Source organism: Teleopsis dalmanni, chromosome 2, assembly GCF_002237135.1.
Source record: "Teleopsis dalmanni isolate 2A chromosome 2, ASM223713v2, whole genome shotgun sequence".
Classification (NCBI taxonomy): domain Eukaryota; kingdom Metazoa; phylum Arthropoda; class Insecta; order Diptera; family Diopsidae; genus Teleopsis; species Teleopsis dalmanni.
Genome location: NC_051847.1, coordinates 28,762,975 through 28,789,511, shown reverse-complemented (window position 1 = coordinate 28,789,511; position 26,537 = coordinate 28,762,975). Strand labels below are relative to the sequence as shown.

Sequence of the window (26,537 nt, the reverse complement as noted above, 5' to 3'; positions counted from 1 at the left end):
ACACAAATACTTTTTCTAATTAAAATTTTTATATTCACGACAAAGAATCTATAACGTATAGAAAATGAAATTTTTGTAGGAACATAGATTAGATATAGAAATCCATATTATTAGTATTAGTGAGCAAAGTTAACTAAAAAACAGAAGTTTCCATTAAGCTAACTTTTTGAGATGACCCTATAGCACAACAGAATATTATCTAACTAATAAAATTATACACTTACTTATAATATTTTTCATAGCGTATTAAGTCTTCCTGGCTAAAAATTATGTTCCTAATTATGTTTTTGATTTTATTTTTAAATATATAATATATTTCTTAAACAGAAAACTATATTCAGAAATAAATTCCAAAGATTCTACAAAGAATCAGTCTTGATAAGTAGTTTTTTATCTTGTCTATTCTGCCGTACAATTACCAACAATGATGAGAAATCATTAAAAGCATTCGATAGAAATATTCTTCGGAAAATCTATGGTCTCCTATGCGCTGGCAACGAGTATCTACTTAGAAGGAACGTTGAGCTGTATGAAGTACACCGTGACATTGACATACTTTTGCAATATTTAAGAATAAAACAATTCAGTGGTTTTATTGGTTTGGTATATCATGGAAAGTGCTTCGGCTAGAAAGGTGTTTGATTCAGCATCCGCCGAATCGGTAAAGGATGTCTCCACGGTAAAGGATCTCTCCACGGTAAAGGATGTCTTCATCTTCCACGAAAGGATCTGGTGATAGAAAGTCATTGATCGATCGGGTTGGCTGGCGGAGACTAGTGGAACCGGCCAAGGCCGACGTATGTCTGTAATAGCCAACTAAGAAACAAATTAATATACAGAACTCTGTTCGAATTTTTTGTTTTCTTCATTAAGGCGGGTTATTGTAACTTAAATAAGTAAATATATAAACAATGAATATTTATTTTTGTTATGCAATTATCACTAATTGAGATTTGTTAATTGTAAAGCGTAGTTATGCATTTATCGCTAATTGAGATCTGTTTATAGTGAAGTATAAATACAGTACCAGATTTTGGAACTGACTTCAATATTTTTTTTTGTAACAATTGTCTTTATTTCATGTGAAATATATTTGTTGTCATACAAGTAGTTCATGTAATTTTGCATTTATCGCTAATTGAGATCTGCTAATTGTCAAGTGTAAACATAATGGAAGATATTGGAACTCCTAATAAATTTTTTTTTGTTAATTCAGTACATTAGTAAAATGTTTAAAAACACGTTAAGTATTGAGCCAATATAATCTTAATACTACAGACATAAAAAAGAAATTAAAATAAATTAATTGTTGGTTGTCAAAATTTTCTAAAGAATGCAAAACCAATGAACAATATATTTAAAGTTTAAATATTTTGAAAATATTTGGTAAAAATGTGAGAGCATTAACTACTGAAGATGAGCAAGCAAATTTTCACAAATAAAATGTAAAAAGGACAAATACAAAAGTTGAAAAACATTTAATTAAATTTTTAAATAAAAGTTAGTAAAACTTTAGAAAATGTTAACGGTAGAAAGTACAAAATACTCGTAAAAGGACATAAAAGTATCTGACAATAGCTTGAAGCAATGACAAATGTTTCTTAGGAAACATTAAAGAAACAGCGTAGAGTGTAAATAAGAAAAATAACCTTTATTTTGAAGTTAGTAATATTAAAGAAACTTTTTATAAACATATATACTTATATATGTATATATTGTATATGTGTATATATATAAACTGGAAAATGTTTAAAGCCTGCCTTGCGTAGGACTTCAACAGAAAACACCGCAACGAGAAACATCGAAATTTGGTAAATGAGGCGAAACTGTCTTGGGCTGTACGTCATTATTTTTTTTATATTTATTTTTATTTTTTTTATATTTATTTTTATTTTTTTTAACAGACTTGTTTGCGAGCTGATGTAACTGATAAGTGAAAAGAATGAGTAAGCTTTTTCATTGTCTGATATAGCAGTTTCCAGTTCTGGGCTGCATTCTGCCAGTCCAACATACACAAAAAAAGCACCTGCTATTATATTAAAATCGTTAGCACTTACCACACTTAAATGTGGCGAACAGTTTTAAAAGAAGACTATAACAAATCATCCGCAGCTGAACAAAAGAAAAATCAAGAACGCACACCAGAACACCAGAAGATTCAGAAATGTGGCAGGAATTTTGGAACTCCAAATGTTTACCTACGCAAAGCCAAAAAGCAATTTAATCAATTGTTATGGTTCACTGTGAATCATTCCGTGTTACTTGCAGCAAATCCATGAGTTTCTTGGTACTTGGTACTACGTAGACTTGCAGACAATTGATTTTTTATGTTTTCGTAATTCACTTATGAAAACATTAAGAAAAATCTGCATTTCTTAAATAACAAACGTAATAGAAGTAATTTGCATTTTTTATTCTTATTCTTATTCAATTACTTAGTAATGGTACTTTTACTGCCGTGAGATGTAATTTTCAATTTTATATCAGATGGTGCAATTTATTTGAATAAAAATTTGAGTTAAAACATTTCAGTATTGTTTTTATTGTATTTAACTTTTTTTTAATAAAATGATTTGAAACGTTTAAAAACACAAAAAATATCCTTAAAAGATCGTTTTGGTTTTTTACGATGATAATTTTTTGATAAACATATTATAGATATTCTTTATAAGTTGTAATTTAACATCATATTTAAGATGGAAGTGACTATTATATTTAATAGGAACTAGTATATCTCATAAAGAGGCTTTCCAAAAATAGTGAAGTATAAATCATGAAACAAAAAAATCTTCTACAAACAGAATAGTATTGAAATTTAACAATTAAAAATAAAAATATAATTAATTAATTAAATTACTCTATAACTGGTTTATGATTTCGTTCTAATATAAACACAGCAAGTGAATTTGTTGGTAAAACTCTCACAGCTAATTAACAAAACTCCAGAAGAATGTGCGAGCATAAAAGTCAAGTACGGCTTTGTATCAGTTGGTTAAGAAGCACTGACTCTGAGCGTCGAATTTGGAAGGACACGAGTTCGATTACTGGTACTTGCATGCTCAAAAAGTTATTTATGAATTATTAAATACAAGAAATTTTTGCAAGACTACTTTTGTTGACCAATTTTTGTTGTTATAGTTTAATACTTTTCAAAACCTCTTTATCAATAATAATAAACTCTATAAAAATCTATAAAATTATCAGTATCCAAAAACTTTTAAATTTTTTAAAATTAAATAACTCTAACATTATGTCATCTATATACAAACTGCATGTTTCAAATTAAAATTTTTTTTTCATTTTCTGTAAAAAAATGCATGTTTTTTTCGACCAAATACCTTAAATTAAAGGAAATTGGTAACGGTATGAACTTTCAATTATGCATACTGTTCCACCACCTGATTTTGTCTTAAGCAACAAGGCGTCTTCTACATACCATACCCCAAACTCCTCTGCTAATTAATTACCAAATACTTATGTATGTTTCGTGTGTATAATATGTGTTCATATATGCTTTATATGGTTGATTAGGTTAAGAAAGCAGCAACTTTCTTAACGTTATGATTTATCTGAGAGCAAATGCTTTACAGAATGCCACCTTTATACTGTAAAAAAATTCACAAGGGACCGTTTGCACGAACTTACTTATTCGAAAATAATTTTAAAATTTTAAATTAACTATTAATTCCATGTAAAATATTGAATTAATTTTGTTTATTTATAGATATTGGCTAAAACTCTACAACGATAACTTTAAAAATCAATCGGTATATGTATATCTATAGTATATATCAATTTAAATTTGATAATCGCACGTTTGTTGGTACATACATAAATTTACATGGAATTATTTCCTTCAAATCTAAAAATAAATTAAGTTATCATCACCATAAACACAGGCTAAAAATATAAGTTAAGTTTTCTATAACATATGGCGATACGCATCTGATTAAATACACATAAATGCGCGCATATCAACAGCGAAACACACTGACAGCTACTATAAATAAGATTAACCTATATAATGGCTCAAGCACAACAAATGTGCTACTCCTTTCTGGACTTTACTTTCTAATCAATACTTTTGATATTTACCAACAGTTCGCCTGACAATGTGAATAAACTCATTTGTGACAGCTCGAGTACTTGTGTGCAGCCAATTGCGACAGCAAGGATAAGCCAATGTGAAAGCAAAAATGCTTTGCATACATACAAGCGGCGGCGACACAATGATTTTCTATTTGTTGCAATGCTTATCCTGGCTGGCGTGTATGTTTGTGTGTATGAGTAGTATAAGTGTGTAGTATAAGTGCTAAGCTGTGGCAAAACTTGTGGTTTTATACACGTACACAAAACAAATTTGTGCAACAAGCATAGAAACAAATCGACAAAGAGGAAAAAGGCTAACAGTCAGAGTATAAAATGAAAATTGTCTTTTTTTTATAAATTTAAAAGTAACTTTTAAACAAAATAAAATCAAATTAGGAAAAAAAAAATTAAGTTTGACTTGCTGGTGCTGTCTAGCTTTGCTTTGGACTAGATTTTTCCTTATATTGGCAGTATATATGCAAGAAGTGCGCTTCGCAGCTTGAAATGCTAACTGAGTTTGTATGTGTGTGTGTATTTGCGGTTCACATTAGGTCTTTGCAGATGGTACCCATTTACAAGGCGACGGAAGACACTTTTATGTTCCGACATTTCGTATTATAAACAGTTCTTATGATGATGCGAATTATTATTGTGACCAAATGGTTTTCTTCTTTATATTAGTTTTGTTGTCTCTTTTAACGCAACACATTAGAAAATTAAAAAGGGAAGGATAAGCAAGCTTTAATTTTAATTATGAATCAAGGATAAATAAAATGGTACTATAATAGCAGTTCATTAGAGTTGCTTGAATGTGTAAAATTTGATTAAATTAAACTTAAATTCTTTAGTTTAGTTACAGACCATTGATTTAAATGATATTTTAAACTTATTTATTTCTTATTATTAAATGAATAAAATATTAAAAAGATTTTTTTAAATCCGCTTATATGATTATATCAAAAAGCTTTTAAAATTGCTCATGTATTCTATATAATCACAAAATTTTATTTCTTTCGTTTTATTTTATTTTTATTTTTGCTATTAAAACTGCATTCCTCTAATAATGCTAGATTTCTATTTTCTAAATAAGAACCTCAACTGACATAAAAGTGAAATTGCATTAAAGTGCAGTGAACTTTAAAGTGACATTCTAAGTATGCAAACTGTTATTGAGAATATTAAGTGGTTCCACATGACGCATGAGTGACTTTAATAGCCACCTGAGACTTATATGATAACAAAATTATTCAAATAATTAAGAGCATTATTTGATTTACTAATAATTTCATTTGATTTATGTGCTCAAAATAATTCAATTATTGCCTCATTGTTATCTTAATACTTCAATAAACACATAAGTAAATGTAGGCACTAAATTTTGCCACTATGACACACGTATTAACAAATCAAACATGTTTGTTTGTTCATTATAAAATTATTAATTAGTTTTTAAGAGAGATATATGTGATTTCATCTTAGATATGAATTGAATTTAAATTATACTACTACAAATTTAAAATTATAAAATGTGAATTATAAAAATCTTATTCGAATATACGCGTACTGTCTCTCTCTTTATAAGTTAATTATTTCAGAACATTTTTGTATGCTGAGTATTTTTTAGGGTTATAGATATATAGCTGCTTACTGTTGGAAAGTATTGTGTATTAATAATCTTGTTCATTAGTCTTAATTTTTAATTGTATCAAGTATTCTATTTAAAATTTCAAGCTAATATCCCGTAATATATATTAAATATGTTAACGACTTATATTCTAAGAAATCTTAATCAACTGTTGAATCTGAATTTCTTACTTCGATAATGTTTCTGAAGAGTTTTGAAACTTTCAACTTACAGTCCAGTTTTAAAGGTCCAGTTTTTAGTAGTAGTATCACAATGAATCGTAAAGTCTATAAGAATTGGTCGATTAAATTGACTGCTACAGTTACCTAACCTAATTTGGTACATTAGGTTTGATCAACAAAATTATATGATTTTATAATTAACTGCGAGTTAAGATCCAGTGTTAAGTAGCAGTATCTCAATGAATTGTAGAGTTTATAAGAATCGATTGTAGCAGGCCATTAGATAACTTTCATGTACCTCAATTAGTGATTTTTCACCGTTTTGCTACCACATTCCTTGCAAGAACCCTAGTATAGAAGAGTATCCCATCCCACCGAATTTAGATAATTTAATAGAGGTTTCATCTTCACCGATTAACAGTCTGATAGACTATCAAAGAAGAAATAGTGTGTGAATACTTATTATTTTTTGATGAAGTTAATAGTATATATGAATTGATGCATATACAAAAACTCTATTTTCATAAAAATTTGTTTGTACTATTTTTAAATTATAATAACTATTTAAATATTTGAAAAATATATTATATATAATTTTTTCAGTATTGGCATAATTATTATATTAAAAATCGAAGCAAATTAGTTGAAAAATGTGTTAAAGAATTGAAATTAGCAAATCAAATGAAGTACGTATAAAAAGTCATTCCTCTGTGAGGAAACATATTAACATTACGTTTCCAACATTAAACTTCGAATGAATAGAATTTTGGGATAAAAACCATTTACTACAAAATCATAAAACGAAACTAAGCAGTAATAAAAATCTCATTACACATTTTATTATGGCACATCTGAACTTTTAATGATGTACAAAATAATAAACAAATTATTTTACGACCATTGCGAATAACAAATTTGAACAAATTTTCTATATTTAAGGATATGCACACGCGATTACCATCATCACCACTCCACGACTAATGTGAATGGAGTGCTCTCCATCGTCAAATGATGGAATTACAAATTGTGTCGCGTCACTTCACAGCATCTGTTTTAGAGTTATAAACTTTTTAGCTCCTGTTTTTGAAAAGTTCTTACTTTTTATTTAGAAAATATAAGCTACAAACAATTTCAAACGAAAAATCGTAGCACAGGTAATCGCAACATTGTACACGAATTATGGAATCTCCTCAGTAATCGCAATTGTCAGACGCACATCTGAGCCTTTGCGCTAATAAAGTGCGAATAACCCTTGTGAAACTGACGTTGTATGTATGCGATTTATGGTTTTCGATTGAATGACTTTTCCAACAAATTTGGGTCACTTGTGCTTATTGTTAATAGAAAATCATTAAACTGATGATTTAATGATGGATGATAAATTTATAATTGAATTTATATAATGGCATAAAATACAAATGGTCTGAAGGAATAAAAGAATCATTTTTGTTTATCTAAAATGAATCATGGTTCAACTGACTTGACAAGACAACCTTACATGTTAGCAATTAGCGATTGTTTTAAAGTATTTCTTAAATAACATACATAAAAAATTTTGTTAAAAGAATATTTAATAATGAATATAATGAAATCTTTCAAGTAGCCAGAAAATTAAAATGAGTTAGGTATGATTTTAAAAAAATTGATAAGTAAGCTGGTTATATGTACGCGAACTCTTTCTTATCCTTATCAAACACTATGTAACAGAGCAAACAAAACCGTAGCTTTTAAATTTAAATCCTACTGCACTGAGCAAATTAATTTTCGTACAAGTTTATAGGAACCTTTCTAACTAATAAAACAGTGTTTCTAACAAAAAAAATGTAAATGTTTGAAAAGGATGTGTAATTTTAATCACTAAAAATATATAAACAATATGTAAGCATGTTCTAGAATATATTTTTATGCCTAGAGAGAAAATGGGATAGCACCCACTCTCTCTCTCTCTTTAAAAGTTTTTAAATAATATTTCATAATATAAACAGAGGCTATGAAATATTGTACCTTAAGTGAGATAAATTAGCACACAATAAACCAGATTGCCAATTTTTTGACATAAAATCGAAAAATGTATTTACATAATTGTAACTTATACCTTTTAGTAGGGTTTAAATGTATATAAGGTTAAATATTTGCTAATTAAATTTATTTCAGATTTTTTTTTTTTTTGAATTTGTATTTATTTTACTTTATGCTTAAACATATCTAAAAATTATCAGCAATATTTTTCTGTATTCTTTTTTTTTCTGTATAATTTTTTGTTAGTAAAGAAGTATTCACTGAAAAGGGTTCTTACTTAACTATTTTCTGTACTTGAAATTTTATAATTCTAGTTATATCTAGTTCTATATGTAGAACTAAGTGCTAAGATGTATATGAAGTTCTAAATTTAACATCAGAAATGGCATCGCTATCATTTTGTGGAAAATATTAGTATAATTTTGTTCAAATAAACATTAGGTTTATTTTTGCTTTGATCTGCATTGTAAGAGAGGTTAGATAGATATAAGAGGGAGGATTCGAGATATCCACTGTTCTCTGTTCTGTCGGGCATATCACCACGTATTGCGTTTATAATATTTATTACGTGCTTATGCCGTGTCTAAAGCAACCTATTAGTAGTACTGACAAAGCTATCATTTGGAGGAAATTAAACTAAAATTTTATGTACAATTGCTGACATTGGATTCTTCTTTTTGTATTATTCTCTTCTCCCAGTGAAGCATAGGGCTTCATATGGTTGACATGGAATACTAAATATATTTAGACATACACGAGTAAACAGTCATTTGGCAAAATTGCTGGAATATTTAAAAGTATTATTTAAAATAACATATTAAGATCGTAACTAAAATGTTATGGATACTTTTTGGGATACCTGAATTAAATCTGTAGCGTGTTACTTTATTTATTAATGATGTATTTTACTGGCAAATTATAGCTATAATGTATCTTAAGAATATAACGAAGCAATTGCTGCTTATAAGTTAACTTCGAAAATTGTACCGATACTACTGGTACGCTTGCTTGCATTTTCTTAACTGTCAAAACTCGCCAGAGTTGCCAACTATTTACAAATTGTTAATGTACCACAAATCCTAATATTTCTGCAAATAGGTTTACACTTGAAAATGTCCTTCTCTTATTGGTATTTTCGCCCCCATTTTGATTTTGTTGATCAATGTGTCGACCTACAAATTGATTTTCACTTAGTTTCCAAATTTTCTTGTTATTTTTTTTAAGTCAAAGATTTTGATTAAAAATAATGGAACTTTATTTCGGGTACAGGTATCAGTTCGGACTTTACTGCTGTATCTTTATTTTTTTTCTTATATAAATACTTTATTATGTCTTATTTCACTAATGTTTAAACAATAAAATTACTTTACTTACAAGCCTATAAAATTGAATGAAGTCAGACATGCTTTGAATATTGAGAGTATGGTAGGGCAGATATATTGGGTACCTTGAACAGCTTTAAAACTAAATTCTAATATTAAGCAAATAACTATATGATATACAATATCAGTTTGATTCTGTTACGTTTTTAATAATAAAATCTTAAAATATATATATTTATCTTATTTAATATATAATATATATATATAGGCAAAATATCTTTCACCCAGCATATTTAAACATACTGTACATATTTATAATTATAATACTGTCAACTTTATAGTGTATAAATATGCATAAATATATATGTATATAAATTTAATAGAATATTCTTCTTTCACACAGAATCAAGTACCAGTGAGCACATAATTTCGAATCATGACATGAATTGTCGAAAAATAGTTATTTTGTGAAGGAGATATTAAACAACATCATTAATTGAAACTGTCCTGTACATAACTCAATTTTCAAAGTAATTATGTATTTTGCAATTAAATTGCACAGCAGGTATTGAAATTAAAGTCTTTAATATTTTTTTTACTTCATGAAAACATTTTAAATAAATTATTTGTTTAAGGAATTTCAATTTTCTCAATTTATTACGGCCACAAAATATAAAAATTGCTCTTATGAATTTTATATATATTTTGTCATGAATTAGAAAAGATGTTTTACGTATTTATTTTCTGAATATTTCAAATATTCGAAACATAAAATTTTACTTTAGTTTTTATATATTTTATACACATGCTATAAAGGTAGCTCACGAGACATAGAAATTAAATAAATCAAAAATAATACGTCGTAGTGTATTATTTTCTTGAGAATTCTTCTACGGAAAAATAATTAAAGATAATTATAAATGTATAATATATTTAGCAACAGTTAATTTTGCTATAGAAACGAAAAACTTATAATTAAATCGAATTTAGACAATACACAACGAAAATATTGTGGACGTAAAGAAGGAGGGCATATGGGACGCTGCTCTTCTTGAGAGAGCATCTGAAGTGTATTTCATTATGATGTGATGAATTTTGTTGCGAAGAAGAGAAGAAGCAGAACACATTTTGTGTCACTGTGATAGTCTCGCCCGACTCAGACTTCGGTACTTATCCAGTTATAACAGAATAGGCAACATCTCTCCAAAGGACATAATGGCGTTCTTAACTCCTACCCGTCTATGAAACTAAAGTGGGTATGTCATAATTACCCTCAAAGGATGCAGTGATGTGGTGGCAAGTTCCCAACCCGTTTTAAAATCCAATCTAAATCTGATCAATGGTCTACAGTCAGAAAAATAATTTGGTCACATGTTGGTTTTCAAATCCTTTTTAGCACATGAGTTAAAACTTTTCTAACAAAATGATGAGGTCAATTTAACTTGTATGTGGTTTGAGCGTATTTTTCTAAATATAGAAATGGTCATACAGTCTTTAAAAGCCATAACAGATACATTTTAATGCAAAGATTTTAGTTAGTTGTATAATAAATATTAAACAGAACTTTATTTATTATTTTAGGGAGATGATATTTTGTTTTCTGTCTTCAGTGTTTATGCGGGTATATTGTTAATTCCATTTACATATACCCAATTATTGTCCACCTACAACTCATTTATTTTTTTCTCAGATTTTCTCTATATATTTTCATATTTCCTGTATGTACAGGTATCATTATTTACATACTTTAATTTATTTAAATTATTTTACTTTATACTACAATAAAAATCGAAACATGGTCTCTACCTATAGGTTTTATCTGAACATTATAAATAGTTACAACAATGTGTATTCATATAAATTCAATAATTTTAAATTTTTTACTTAATCGTTATATCATTGAAATTAATCTAAACATCAAAAAACTAAATACATTTTACAATTATTAAAAAAAAAATTTGTGTTTAAGAAAATCTGTTATCTTAAAACTTAGACGATTTTTATTATTAAAAGTTTTCATCAAAGCAATATATTTTGTACTGTACAATGCCTCCAAAAACATTTAGACGCCGAAACACTGATGGCAGGAATCTTTTTAAAGAGCTTCAAACAACTCGAACACATCTTGAGATAGCAAAGGAAAAAATTAAAGTTCTGGAAGTGGAAGTAGCTGAACTTAATAAGAATAATGAAGAGTTGAAATTAGAACTCGCAGAAACTCACAAGCTGTTGAAAGAAAAAACTGAAGAGCTAAGGGATATTGAGAAAGCAAAGGTTTTGGATATTCAAAGTAAAGCAAATTCTTTGGTAGGTCTAACTAAAGCTTATAATATTTCACAAAAATGTAACATGAAACTTTTCGCATCTCCAAAGATTTTGAATGATCAACACAACACAAAATCAACCGGTATGATCAGACCAACAAAATTTTATAATATTTCACAAACGTGTAACCGTGAGCCATCTGTAGCTTCAAATATTTTGGATGATCAGCTTAAAGAAAAGCCAACCGGTTTGCTCAGTCGTACAAAAACTTATAATATTCTTAAAACACATAACAATGAGTTTTTCGTAGCTCCAAATACTTTGGATGATCAGTTTATAGAGATAACAACTTCTTCAACCAGTGTTGCGAAAAGTTTTTCACAAAAATCTAATAGTAACGTTTCCGTAGCTCTAGGAATTTTGGATGATCAGCATGAAGAGACAACAACTTCTTCATACAGTGTTAAAAAACGAGTTAAATCTGTAGCCAGTATTGGTAACATTCATAATGGCTTCAAAACTGATAATGAAACGGGCGCTAATATTGCTTGCGTAGAAGTTGTTAATAATTCTCTAAATATGGAAGATATAAACAATTATTTACAGTTCCATATGTTTGGCCGAATCATTGATCGTGCATATGTTTCAACTGCTATTGATTTGCTTAAAGAATACTTATTAAAAAACAATGCAATTTCTAATGAACAACGAATCACTTGTATTCAAGCCAGTCTCAAACAACATCTTACGAATATATGTCCTACTTGTGTCTTAGCTGCTGATGAAATGAAGATGTGTCAAAAAGCAATTACCAACTATAATAATAGTTTATCTCTAAGAAAACTTGGTGGTACTGGAACTAAAAAAATTGAAAGGATTATTTTTTACGGTTTGGTGCCTGTTTTTATTTTGATTGCGCTGAAGTCTTGTTGCCGTGCCTTTCATGTCAAAATTTGATACTTCACTCCTAACGGAATTTTAAATTTATCATAATATATTTATATTATTGTGAATAAAGGCAAAAATAAAAAATAATATTTTGCTCTTTATGTATTAGTATCTATATCTGTATATTATATATATTTATACACATATTATACTTTCGCATATCACTCGCATTAAAATTTTTAAATAATCTTTTTTACAATAACTTGATAAGGCAACAATAAGGATCAAAGTTCTTAAGTAAACTTAGTCGAATGAAGTTAGAGAAAAATTAATTTTTGAATTTATATATTTTTACTTTTTTATATAATGTCAATGTTACGTGACTATATTGCGTTACATATATCCTAGAATAAATAGCAAGCATATGTACCATGGAAAATTTAATAAAAAGAGCAAAAAAGAAGTATCTTTTGTGTGTTGCACTTAAAGAATATACGCATAAATTGTAATGGAAAAACAACATAAAAGCACAAAAAGATATTTGTTGATTTTAGTTTTTTGTTATTTTAGGTGACCGTAGATAAACACACATAAATGCCAACAATATTGCAGTGTACGAGTATTTTTCTAGGCACATCAAACGGATTTTAACACGTGTAAGAATTGAAGGCCTGCTTAGAATCAAGCATCTGTCCACTTGCTTGAGTTTTCTATTTAAGGATGTTTTACTTTTGTCCATGGAAAAGCACAATTTTTGGATTATACCTAATAATGAAAATTGCACAAAATTTAAGGGATATTTAAAAACAGTACAGCAATTACATTACACAAATTGTGTAGATGGCTTAAATTGCTCTTTTCCTTTTACAATAGAAAAAACTAATATTTGGAGTAAATGAAAATGTTGACACATTGAAATTTTACTGTGACATCCATTCCTTAAAACGACAATTGCAATCATTTCTAACTGCACAGATTAGATTATTTTAAATTGGGGTGGCGGTCTTGTATATCAAAGCTCAATTGAATAGGCCCATAAGTTGACTATTTAGCTATCATGGATAAAACGTTGCTTATACGCTGATCAAGGTAATCAAATCAAAGTAATCAAAGCGCAGACAATGTCGAAGATAACAGGTATGGCATCAAACGAGTTGGTTAAAAAAGATGGAAATAGTTTTTTTTTTATAACTTTTTTTAACAGCTAACTGAATATGCTCCTGTAACTTTTCAAAGATGGGACTAGAGAATATCGGCTAAAAGATATCTCCACCTTTCTAAAATTCAGAATAAAACTTTTGCTTATCTGATCGTGTGTTGCGGTTCTCAGGAAACGAATTCAGTATCACGATAGGGCTTTCATAGAACGGAATGTAGTGCACGTTTTTGGACCAAGAGTCATTTTCAGACTTGTTAATAGGTTTCAGTATAGAAAAGTCTTTCTAAAATTAGTACAACAAATCTCAGCAAATCAACGTGTAATATTGTGACTTATATTTTTTATAACCTGCAGTTTCATGATAATAAAATAGTGTCTGTGTGTTACTTGGAAAAAAGAGGAAGCTGCAGCTAGTTAAACTAACTTAACAGTTCGCTAGACCTTCGTTAGTAACTTATTTATAACATGTGTACTTGAACAATAATAAAACTATGAAATTTGACAATAAAGATAGTAAATATTAGGTATACATTAAAATGCAGATCCAGTGAACGTAAGCAACATAGTGTGCTGCTAATATGAATAGCTAATAATAGTGATATTATCCTAAAGGTTCAAAGATATGTGCGCTCGGCTAGATTGTGTTACTTATCATTGAAATCTCTTTATTCATATTTTTTCAAAGTTCTAATTGAAATTGAATTTTTTGTTGTTGTTGCTTCATTACTAATCTAGCCCTACTGAAATTTAAATTGTTTGATGTTACTTACAAAATAAAATTGTTTCATGTTTTAAAATTATGCATATATAAATTCGGTGTCAAATAGTAATATTTTTATATTTAAATTAAATACTATATTTTTAAGTTGTGTTTTATTTCTGAAGGTACAATTGGAGTTAAATGAATTGTATTGTAATTTCTGAATAAATTAAATTGAATATATATTTATTGAATATATGTTGAATATAAAACACTTAAGTAATAATAAATATTATTATTAATTTATTAATTATATACAAAGTACTTTTAATAGTTTACTTAAGCTTTATTTTGCAATCAAATAAAATTTTATTGTATGAAAAAGTGAGTAAAATTTAAAAATATTTATTGAATATGTAGTTACCTAAAGTTTAATACCATTTTTGTATATTAATTTATTTGTACTAAAAGCCAATATTCACCTCAACATTAAAAAAAATTACTTTTATTTTATTCTGCAAAATTTGCAACAATTTATTCTATTTAAAATTTTAGATTGAGTTTAACTTTTTGTGACATTTGACTGACATCTGGGTTAGATACATTGTCCTTTTCTATGTTATGTGAATTTTCAAAATTTATAAATTTATTTCATGAAAATTTAAATAAATAAAATATATTTAAATAAAAAAACAAATACAAATACTTTTTAATCCATAAACGTAAAATTTTGAAGAAATCTATTCTGAATTACTTGCTTTAGTAATAATTTAGTCAGTCCTCAATACAGCTATTAGGATTTTAATATTTTCAAGAATACTTTATGCTCAAAAGCATAGGTGTAGCCAGGAAAGGAACAGGAACATTTGGAGAATTTTTCTTTATAAAAACATGAGAAGCAATTTTATTAAAATTAAATGATCTGAAGTTGTATGCAATTGTGGAACATAACTTGTAACATATGTTCGAACTTGGAGATTTGTTAATTTGTTTTAAAATTTTATTAAAAAATCCACTTGCTGTGTTATATAAGAACGAAACCATAAATCATTGGTAAATTTCAATACTATTATTTAAAACACTTTTATAATAATTTTTGATTAAAAAAATTTATTTCGAATAATTAAATAAAAGAAATAATACCAAGACAACTGATGATGGGTATTTGGTAACACAGCTGTAGGCTCAACCAAAAATTCAATTAATTAAAAATGAATAAAAATTTTTGTTGTTGCAATTCACTACTATTTGAAACCTATCAAATAAATGCAAACGTTTCAATTAAGTAAAATAGTCACTACCGTAATAATTGACGTTAAAACCAAATTTAAATGTATTAATATTTAGTTAAATATCAAGTTTAGTATAATAACTATTTTAATATGCTTTAGAAACGTCTAAAGCAGAAATAAATTATTGAACATATGTATTTTCTGTATTTATAGAATATTTATTGTTTAGTTATGATATGATACTCAATCAAGAGATTCAAATGAAAATTTCAAAATTTGTTCAATTCAAAACAAAAACTATGAATCCGAAAAATGATTTCATATTTGCTACTTTTGAAAACTCTGCATAGCCAGTTAGCTAACTTAATATACCAATTTCATAGCAATGTCAAATGTGAGTTTATATGCTGTTATAGTATTCGGATATATGAGAGAAATTTAGGTATCTGTAAAATATGTACATTACATGCAGGACGCTTTATCAATTTTGCTATTAAATGCAATTGCAGGACTTTGTTGCGCATTTCTTCACAAAATTTATTATTGCTAATTATGTTTTCTCTGTTGAATAAATAACTTTCAAATACAAACAACAACAAATCAAATTAGAACTATAAATGGTTTATTGCATTCACATATTACAAATTGCAATGCAATGGTTAACTGAGTGTATAGCAATTAATATTGGTTTGACGATGGCTTTCATTTATTCATAGGTCCGTTTGCAAAACCAATAAAACTGGTGACTGATGGATGCTCTAAAGAAAAACAATTTCATTCATTTTTCTACAGAAAATGGTTATATTTCAATTCATTGAACAAATGATAGATAACAAATTAACTTTCTACAAGAGTCTTATATGTGTATATGTACGAGTTGGTTAAGAATATTTCTTGGAGTTGAAAAAGTACAAAAATTCCAGTACCAGTATGTACTCTTATTAAAAACTGCTAAGTTTAACAGTTATTATTTCCTATTTCATATATCAGTTATTGAAATTATTACAGTTAAATCAACTGCTACGTATTTCTAACTGGTATAACATTGAAGTTTAATAAATTGCTTTGATTTTAGATTTTATTTCTACGTAATATAATATGAATATATATGCCAGTTTGAAGTGTTGTAGTAAAGGAATTGCAGTTCACTTTACTTTATTCAATGTATTTTCTGTTTCTTTGGTAGCAAATTACGAATAATTCATAGTTCTTGCTATGAGCGTACTATCTCACTATGGCAACATAGTAGTAACAAATTTATTTGACATCTACTAAGGAGTAATGCATCCTACCTTGTCGTGCACTACTCATTTTTTTATTTCAATATAACGTACTATTGCTAGTATAGTTTTACTGTAAGCTGGTGTGTAACTGGTCACTAGTGTTATAAATTTTCTTGTCCTCTCTCAAGAATTATTCCTGTTGGCTTTTTTGAAAATAGAAAAATGATTGCATGATATTCAATTATTGCATATAAGTACTTCTCAAGTGCATGTACACATAACTAATTGTCTATCTGCCTGCACTTTATCTATCTCAGATGCATAGATAAGATTATTAACAACATTTTTGCAATATTTTAGACAGCAATTTCATTAGAATTTTCTTCTTTTGCAAGATATTGTGAAAGCAACATCCTCGTATGCTTAGCCAACTTCACTGTAAATGCTGTTAAAGCATGTGTATGATAAATATTTAGATATAATATTTTTTGTTTAAAGAAAATTCTTTAGATTCCTAAAATGACAATAATAAAAAAATTCCGATCAAGAGTTTATTAAGTTTATTATATCTTCATCTTTTGTATGGCTAAGTTACACAGAAAAACAGTGAGGTAAAATAATTCAACAAAATAAAAGTGTTATACATTTTCATAAAATGTAATACATATATGGCTTATTATATATTATATTATTTGAGCGAAATTATAATACAATAAATTTTTATAAATTATTCTATTATTATTAGTAATAGTGAAGGCTAAATGAAGGGTAAAGTGAAGGCTTTACAAATTTTTGCTCATCACAGTCCATGGTGGCGTATAATATTTATTCCTTTTTATTAATATGCATTTATAACGATATAATATATAAATAAAATATTTATATATAAAAATATGTATAAGTCACGTTAAATTAAAAATTCCACCAACAAAGATAAACTAAAAAGTGGTCCGAAATATTTGTTTTAAATAAGTAAATAAATTCTGGAAAATCAAAATTATCCAATTTATTTTAAAAACTTAAATTTTAAATTTAAATCAATTTAATTTAAATTACTTTTCTATTTAGATCTTAAACAAAAATATATTTAATGTAATATAATTTATTATTTTTAAATAATACTTATATTCAATATAAATTAAAAAAAATAATTTTATTTTTAAATTTTAATTAAATTTTTAGCAATGTATGTTTTCATTTCACTAATAAGTAATCATTTTTTTGCAGATATAACCAACAGAATTGATGATATTAATAAAAAAAATTAATAAGAAGAAATTATAAAATTGATTAAAGACAAAAAAAAAAAAGAATAGAAAGTTTATTAATTGCACACTACAAGAAAACTGAAAATCAACAAAAATACTTTTTATACAAATTCAAGTAAAACGTGCTACACTAAACATGAATAACAAAACCGGAAACGGATATATGTCTTAATTAAATAAACGTTCAACCCAACAACTCCTTCAAATTGTCTTAAAAGCACAAAATAACTTCTACTTGATTCTGTTATGTACTTAACAGGAAGTAAGAAAAGTTTCTTTGATTGAGATTAAAACGACATTTGATGCTTTCAATTTATATTAATTATGAACACAAAAACAACAATTTAGATACGGAAATTCAAACTCTATTCATTTCAGCGGAAGTGGTACGACGAAGTTACAAACCAATTTTGATTCATAAAGGAAAATTTAAGCGCAACTAAGACGAGAAAATAAATAATTGCTCAAAAGAAAGCATCGGAACATTTAAAGTTTTAGAAAATTAAACAAAAACTATTCACCCTTTTCGCCATAGTTAGAGGAGTTGGTATTGTCATAGAAGTTATTGCGAAGACTAGTAAAATAAAATGGCTGATTTAGAACGTATAAGACTGGTCTTACTTGGTGGTGCTGGTGTCGGTAAGAGTTCCATAGTTAAACGTTTCCTATTCAAAACATACACAGACAAATACCGTGCAACTGTGGAAGATCTCTATAATCGTGAATACGAACTGGGTGGTGTAACCTTAAAGGTAAGAGTAAATATTGTACTTAGAATTAAAATTAATTATTTAATTAAAGCATAGTGTGTACCAACGATTTTTAGTACTCAAAAAGATATCTTGTTTGATGTTGGAGTGTTTCAAAATTGATTTAAATATAAATCCATCCCTGTTGTCATGCATTAAGTGTTTAAACTCCTGTTTCTATATGTTTGCTATGAGAATATATTTCAAAGTATCTTTTAACTTATGCTTACAATATATTTCTATTGTGTAAATATTAGTTATTACTAGACACTAAAACTCAAACGTAATACACATCTAAAGCAAAGGATTTACTAGTTTCAACACTGTTATCAGTTTTCAAATATAGAGTAATATATTTAAGACTTTTAATCCGTACAAAAAGCATATGGTCGCAAAAATAAGTTTCTTTAAACTCCACCTCTTTCCATAAGACTTTCTATTAAGTCTTAGCAAGTTTGCTAGAATTTGCCTCCCCTTTTTGTTAAATAATAATATTTTAAGTTAATAAGAAGTAGGCAATGTGATAGAGATACATGAACACGAGATAGAAATCGTAAAATATCGAAATTTTTGGAATTTTAAATATCTGAAGTTCCCACACTTGATTTAGAACTGATACAGAAAGAATCAAAAAAATTGATGTTTACTTGAAAAAAGCGATGGTTAATTATTTTGCATAAAGTATGCTACTACTGATTTCCTATACTCCTGGAACTGTTCTTGTGACATCATTCCAAGTAAATTGCCGACTACCTTTTGAATTCCATCGCAGTACTTGCCTGTCTACGAGTATATTATTTTCGGGTCGTCGAAGTATATGCTCGATCTATGACTATTTGCGTTTTGTTATCTCCGTCGTAACTTGGAGATGGTTTGTTCTCCCCCGTAATTCGGTGTTCAATCGTCTTTCCGGCCAGTAGTTTTCGACACCTGTCGATTTAAATAACATCTGGAGTTTGTGGCACTGATTTTTGTTTTATTTGCAATAGACAACTTTCCGTTTTGAGTATATTTTAATTGCAATTTTAATTGATATGAGAAAAGAAGTGGAACGATGAATTGAAATCGATGTAATATTTCGGAATGACATAAGTAATATTATTAAAATAATGCAAAACTTTGTGAAAATGCTGTTCATAACTAAATATAAGTATTTCAAGTATTCAAAAACATACCATACATAAAGGACAAGAATATTATATTTGTAATTAAAAGGTATAATTAATTAAAAGGTGTTCTGTTACATTGTCATATATATAATACATAACACTTTAGTTACTATTACATGCTTATAAAAACTAGACAATATTATGCGTAGTTAATTAAGTAAATTTAAACAACATGAAAGGTTTTTAAAAAAAATTGAATACGTGGAGTCAATTCTTCCCTGTACATATAAATATTGAAAGAACCTTTACACTAAAATATTATGCAAACTCAATAATTAATGGAAAGTTGCAATTTTCACGAAATCTTTACACATCACTTTTTATATAGTGCAAAAATCAGGTTAGTTGGTATGCTTAATATAAGTATTAGTTTAATAAAACGATTAAAAAATAAACCATAAAACAAGTGGAGTAAGTAGATTGTACCACAAATTTGCTCTTATACCTAATATAAAGCATAGACTTCTATAAAGCTTAAACAAGTCTCAGTATGCCAAAGTTTTTTATTAATTATTCAAAAAAAAAAAAATAATAACATTTCAAATAAGAAGTTCGAAATGATTGAATTAAACTAAATTAACTAACGAAGTACATGCAATAGTTCAAAATTTGCTCTAATTTTATTACAAATTTGGCAAACTACAAATGTTATCAGTAATCCAATGAATGTACCTATCGCTATTAAGGTAAATTTACACAATGTACAATCTACATTTTGGATTAAGTATTTTTATTTTTTAGACAATTCTAAAAATTCTTTGGAAAAATCAAAAGTACTTGTATATTTATTCACAAAATGGGTGCGGGAGATGTTTTTTCTTTTGACCAACTAAAGTTGTCAGCTCAGGGATTGAAAAAATGCTTAAACGAAGTAAATAGTAGAATGGATAAAGTTATTGAAGATTTAAAGGATCTTAAAAATGACGACGAAGATTTGAAAAAACAAGAAGTAATAGATCCTAAAGTAAGTTGTATGGAAACTCAGGGGTATCGTGTATCATCAAAGTATTTTAACATATCTAAGTTGTCAACTACTGACATTCAAGTAAAGTTGAGTGCTTCAAAAATGTCAATAACAAGAGTTTCATCAGAAAGTATCAATATATTGGACAATTCAAAAAATCAAATATCACAAGATGATTTAAGAACTTTAAGTATTGTGAATACTAGTGTTTCAACATATGATTTACATTATGCACCGCTACAACATTTTGGTAGAAATATCACATATGGATTTATTGATAGACCCCCAACATTTTCAGAGGCCGTAGCTTACGTTGAATTGCAAACAATTGGTAGGAGATTCGACGATACTTACCGTGAGTTTGCTGCCAACAAATTGCGGGAATATTTTAATTTACGTAGACGTCTTCCATATGCAATGGCAATTGTACGACTTAAACGTGCGTTAGAATATCATATGACAGTTAAGCACAACGAGGTCCACTACACAGAGTCCATAGAGCAAAGTGTTCCTGATAAAAATACTTTACAAAGGATTTTTACATGTGCTGGCCAAGCTATATATAATGTTTATACAATGTTTGTTGAAGTTCTAAATTTCTTAACCTATGGTATTTTTAGTAAATAACAGAATAAGAAACACTTTTCAAAATATAAAAATTTAACGAACGAAATGGAAAATTATATCAACAATTTATAATTTACATTTTGGAGAGAGATCGGTTAAGATTTACAAATAGAACAAACAAAAATATATACATTTTAAATTCAAAAATCCTTTAAAAATCATTTCATTATTAAAGAATTTATTAAAGAAATTATTAAAGAATTCAATTTCTTTATTAAAGAAATAACTGCATATATGTATCTTTACATTGTACTATAGCAAAAAAAAATGATTTAGAATTCCTCTTATACATATTTCTATCAACATATTATTTTTTTTTATTTATCTCATTAAAGGATTTTACGACTAAATACAGTTTCTCAGTTATTCTATTTATTCCTATTAGGTACCAGTTGTGTTGTCAATCAACCATATTATTAATATGATTATTAGGGGATCTGGCACTGCGACCGTCGAGTCTACTGTGCCTCCTTCTGAGTTTAGAGTAGGTCTCTAAGCCCTGTTGCGTCAATAAAAAGTAGTATAGAACCTACTTTACTAAGTTTTATTGCCTTTATTGCAAGGATATATATTTCCAAAAGCCTATTCCATATGTGCATTAGCGCAGGGCATTCCAATCAACCATAACATCTGTAGAAAATAATAATATATTAATTCCTGCTTCAAAAGAAAGAGCCAATAGACTTAAGTGGATTCTTCGGATTTCTGTTATAACCGAATGTAGCTTTTGCATTTTGTTGTAAAAATTAAATTATTATATCCCGTAAATGTGATTTCACAAAATTTATGTATCAATTATTACGCTTATATGTAACATTTTTAGTAAATTTTTCATCTTACCACTAACACCCTTGTCACAAGAGATTTCAACAATTTTAGAAGAATTTTTAATTATGGAACCATTTTAAGCATTTATTAATCACAACATTATGCAAATGCATTTTCCTTGTTGCAGAAAACTACTTCATTTAACGTAAAAACAAAGGGAGTCATGTTTAATGTGCTGCATACTCCTGCCCAACAACTGTGCTAATCACTGCCACAGCTGTAGTTATAGGTCATATGCCGTTGCTAAGTGGTCATCACAATTTTCGTCTAATTAAAGCTTGTTGAAAGTAAATTTTTCACTTTATTACAATGTTTTTATTGTATCAAGTTAATTAGTGCGGAAATTAGTAACCGGAAGCAAACGAACTAACTACAATGAAAGTGATAAAATACAGTTTTTCACTATTAAAATAATTGCAATAAAAACAAAAAAAATTGTAAATATAACCTTAATGAGTCCAATATTTCACAGGTCAGCGCATAATGAATTTTATTAAAATTTAATTCACTTATTTAGTTAAAGAAATTATTTGTATCATTTCGTGGGAACTATGTGACTTCAATTAGTTATCAAATTTTTTAAGTCAAATAAGAGAGATATTATAATTAAAACTGTTAAATTAAAGGGCATAAATTTTTAAGTTATAAGTAAGATTAATATTAGCTCACAACTTGCAATGCAGCTTAAACTAATATTGAATAGGCAACTAATTGATAACATACATGTGATATTGAACATTTCTTAGATATTGACTACATCATATATAAGTTGCATTAAATAAAAGATTGGATAATAAACACAATATTATGAAAAGTATGATATAAAAATATACATCATATATATGTTGCATTAAATAAAAGATTGGATAATAAATCCAATATTATGAAAAGTATGATATAAAAATATGTCACTGCATCATTTTTTGTATGAATTTTTGATATATCATACTACATCACTTTCATATTAATTTTATTTATATTTTAATATATATTTATATATTTTACTAAAAGTAATACTATAGTACATTATATCATAATGGTTTCAATGAATTTTTGGTTTATTTGATTAAAATTCTAGTATAGAATTCTAGTACAAATCAAATTTTTAAAATAAGGTAGTTATAATAATATATATCTCTTTACACATTTGCTAAGACTTTGTAGAATCAAGGCACTGTAGGTATATAGTCACTTCCACAACTTACTTGATTGATAAATACATTTTGGATTTGAAAATTTCTTCACTAGCACAATTCTTTTCTATTCGATATAGATTTTTTGTCAAAGTACATAAAATTGCTATCATTAAAAAAGTAATTCATAAAATTTCTTGACATTAAAACTTCAAATACGAATACAAAAAGCCCTTTCTCATCAATTCCCAATAAGAATGCAATAGAATGAATTAAAATGGATATTAAAGATCCCACAGAGCGAGATCTATGCGTCCTAATAGATTTTTTGTAGTGCAACAGAACTAAAGCGAACAAAAATTTCTCTGCTTTTGGAAAAAATATATAGGAGAACTTTTTTCTAGATAACACCTTATTAGAGACGTTCCTACAAATTTGTGTTACAATATTATCTTCCTGGATCAGAACAAAGCATAAGTATGTAATGTGATTATAAGTCGTTCTCTATTTGAGACATTAAACGCATGTTGTCTTATGATATTCTATCTTATGCAAACGGTAAAGCAAGCAAAACTAGTTTATTTGATCACTTTCTAATAGTCTCAGTTTCCTTATAATGATAAAAGGTTCTTGCTTGAAATAAAGAGTTTCACCATTACTTGAAATAGCCCGCCAGAAGCAACGTTTATGAATGGTTATCCAATGGTTGGTCAAAATCTTAATTATAGAACAACTAATTCTATATTCCGGCTACTGTTGTCAATTCTTTTGTTGAGCAAATAAATTCGGCACTTACTCCTTGGTTGATGTTCAAAACTATTAGTAAACTATTGGATTTGTAGTATTTGGTGTCAAAGTGTGTCATTTTTCCAAATCATGCAATCATAAAGGAGAAAAGTTTGAAGTCCCTGCTGAAATAAAATCCAATATTTATACACTTAATATGATTCTAATTCTAATTACAAAGAAGTAATGAACAAATAAATGGGTCAAAGTAAAAAATTAGATAATGATATATAATTAATTTTTCATTGCTTCAACTTACTTTTTTTTTATTGTTTATTATTGAAATCAGTATTTCAATGACATTTCATTAAAAAAAAAAAAAACAAAACTTAAAACATATATTTTACCCATATTATCCATTTACATATAGCTTTAAAAATTCATTGGACTTTTTGAAGACGTTTTCAAATAACTCTCAAAGAATAATATATATTTTTATATAAATATATATACTATAAATACATATAAGTATATAAAATAATACAAATGGCACCAAAAGCAAACAAGAATGACTCTGTGAAGAATCTTTTAAAAGAACTTCATTTAGCAAAAACTCAACTCAATAAAGCTAACGAAAGAATTGATTTCTTACTTAAAGAAAAAGTTAAGTGGAATACTACAATTTTAACATTAAACGAGGAAATGGAGAAATTACGCTTTGTTGTTAATGAAAAAGAAAAGGCCAATGCCAATGCTAATGATGTTTTAGAAGCTACGGTTACAGATGATCAGTTTAAGCAAAATGATTGCCATATAATTAATCATACGAACGGACCTGATGAAATGCATCTCAATGAAGATCTGTGTAAGGTAAATACAAATAAACTTTTGGTTGATCAGGGTATGCAAGAGGAGAACCACTTGATTGATAAACAAGACATTTCTAGTTACCCTTTATTAGAACCTCAACAAAATACCAACAATATTCTGTACGATAAACATGCAGATGAACTTCCAATCATTGAAGAAATTCTTACGTTTTTGCAACTACATATGATTGGTAGAATTGCTGATGATACCTATATACCAACTGCTATTAATTGTTTGAAAGAATATTTATTGTTACGTAAAGAAATTCCTTATCAGCAAAAAGTAGCTTATATCAGATCAACTATAAAACAACATCTACTTAATTTGAGTCCAATTTGTGAACTTAACGAAGAAGAGGATAAAAAGAGTAAGCAAATCATAGCGAATTATAATGGGGAAATAGCTGCTTCCGTTAATAATTATAAACTTATGCATTTTTTATATGCAATACCTAATTTGATCTATGCTGGATTTAATTATATGCTTAGCTTTAAATTCAAATAAATATATCGAGTATTGTAAACATTATTTCTAAGCTTTTAAGCTCTAAATTTTTACATAAATAAAGCTTTGTTGCTATATATAAAATTTGTCCAGTATTTATAAAAGTTCTAGCATTTTTATGTAATAGTTTGTCTTACTTTTTGATTAAGTGTTTGCCTACTTAATTTTAGAAATCACAGAAAATTTCAAAAACTATTATGAATAATGTGGGTCTTTTACATATATGAAACACAATCATAAAGGTTTGAATAATACAATTGAGAGACTAGGTCACACCAACAATAATTAGTAACAAAAATACTGAAAATAGTTTACATGTACTTTGGCTGAATGTCAATGCAAGTAAATAGTTATTTTTCCAATTTAATTCGCATACTATTTGTTATAAATAATATTATCTATCAGAGTTGTTGTTATTAATAAACGAACCAAAATAAAAACTGGTGAAAAGTGACAACTTTATTATTATAGAATTATATTTTGATCAAATACAAGATACTAATTAATTTAATTAAAAAAATAAATCTTCACATTATGTTATTCTTAACCTTCGGCTTTTCAGTTACAATATCGGCCTAAGATTCGGATTGAACTCGCACACTCAACGGGGTTATTGCTTAACAGTATCACAAGGAACCTTTAAACTTCATAAAATATAATATCTGCAATAATACTTATATTACAGCTGCTTAAAGGAAAAATAAATTCAATGCAACAGAAACTCTACTAAAAGGACACAACGACTTCTTTCTTTCTATATTACGAAAAGGAGTAAAATAAAATGCATAGGAGTAAAAATTATTTAAATATTCTGATATATTCTACCAGTTTCCGTTTATACTTTCTAAAATATGCATACGAATATCAAACGTTTTTTAATCTGAAAAGTTCAACTGCGACTTATTCCAAATGGTTAAGCACATGCTATGCTTGGATGCTTTTGCACTAATTTCCTTATGAAAAATACTTTTTTATACAACAATGACAAATTCTTAC

General features: G+C 27.4%; 3 protein-coding genes across 3 annotated transcripts in view; all 3 read left to right on the top strand.

Moving 5' to 3' along the window:
• Positions 1-11,198: 11,198 nt before the first annotated feature.
• LOC119681423 lies at positions 11,199-12,516 on the top strand. The gene is made up of 2 exons (XM_038094609.1): positions 11,199-11,543; positions 11,610-12,516. The coding sequence occupies exons 1-2, from the start codon at positions 11,283-11,285 to the stop codon at positions 12,456-12,458; spliced, it is 1,110 nt and encodes a 369-aa protein (XP_037950537.1). The 5' UTR covers positions 11,199-11,282; the 3' UTR covers positions 12,459-12,516.
• A 5,550-nt stretch (positions 12,517-18,066) lies between these two features.
• The window catches only part of LOC119684072 (GTP-binding protein Di-Ras2), a 59,608-nt gene continuing 51,137 nt past the window's right edge, over positions 18,067-26,537 (top strand). Inside the window, exon 1 of the mRNA XM_038098020.1 lies at positions 18,067-18,723. Within this exon, the coding sequence (XP_037953948.1) occupies positions 18,559-18,723 (165 nt within the window). The 5' untranslated portion in view covers positions 18,067-18,558. The remainder of the gene's footprint in view (positions 18,724-26,537) is intronic.
• LOC119684071 lies at positions 20,446-21,620 on the top strand. The gene is made up of 2 exons (XM_038098019.1): positions 20,446-20,575; positions 20,631-21,620. Exon 2 carries the CDS (start codon positions 20,686-20,688, stop codon positions 21,478-21,480), a length of 795 nt encoding a protein of 264 aa, XP_037953947.1. The 5' UTR covers positions 20,446-20,575; positions 20,631-20,685; the 3' UTR covers positions 21,481-21,620.

Excerpts from the sequence above, each read along its gene's own strand:
- LOC119681423 (XM_038094609.1), top strand. The coding sequence starts at position 11,283 with ATGCCTCCAAAAACATTTAGACGCCGAAACACTGATGGCAGGAATCTT. Across the intron at positions 11,544-11,609 it reads AAAGTAAAGCAAATTCTTTG|ATTTTGAATGATCAACACAA; the intron begins GTAGGTCTAACT and ends GCATCTCCAAAG.
- LOC119684071 (XM_038098019.1), top strand. The coding sequence starts at position 20,686 with ATGGGTGCGGGAGATGTTTTTTCTTTTGACCAACTAAAGTTGTCAGCT.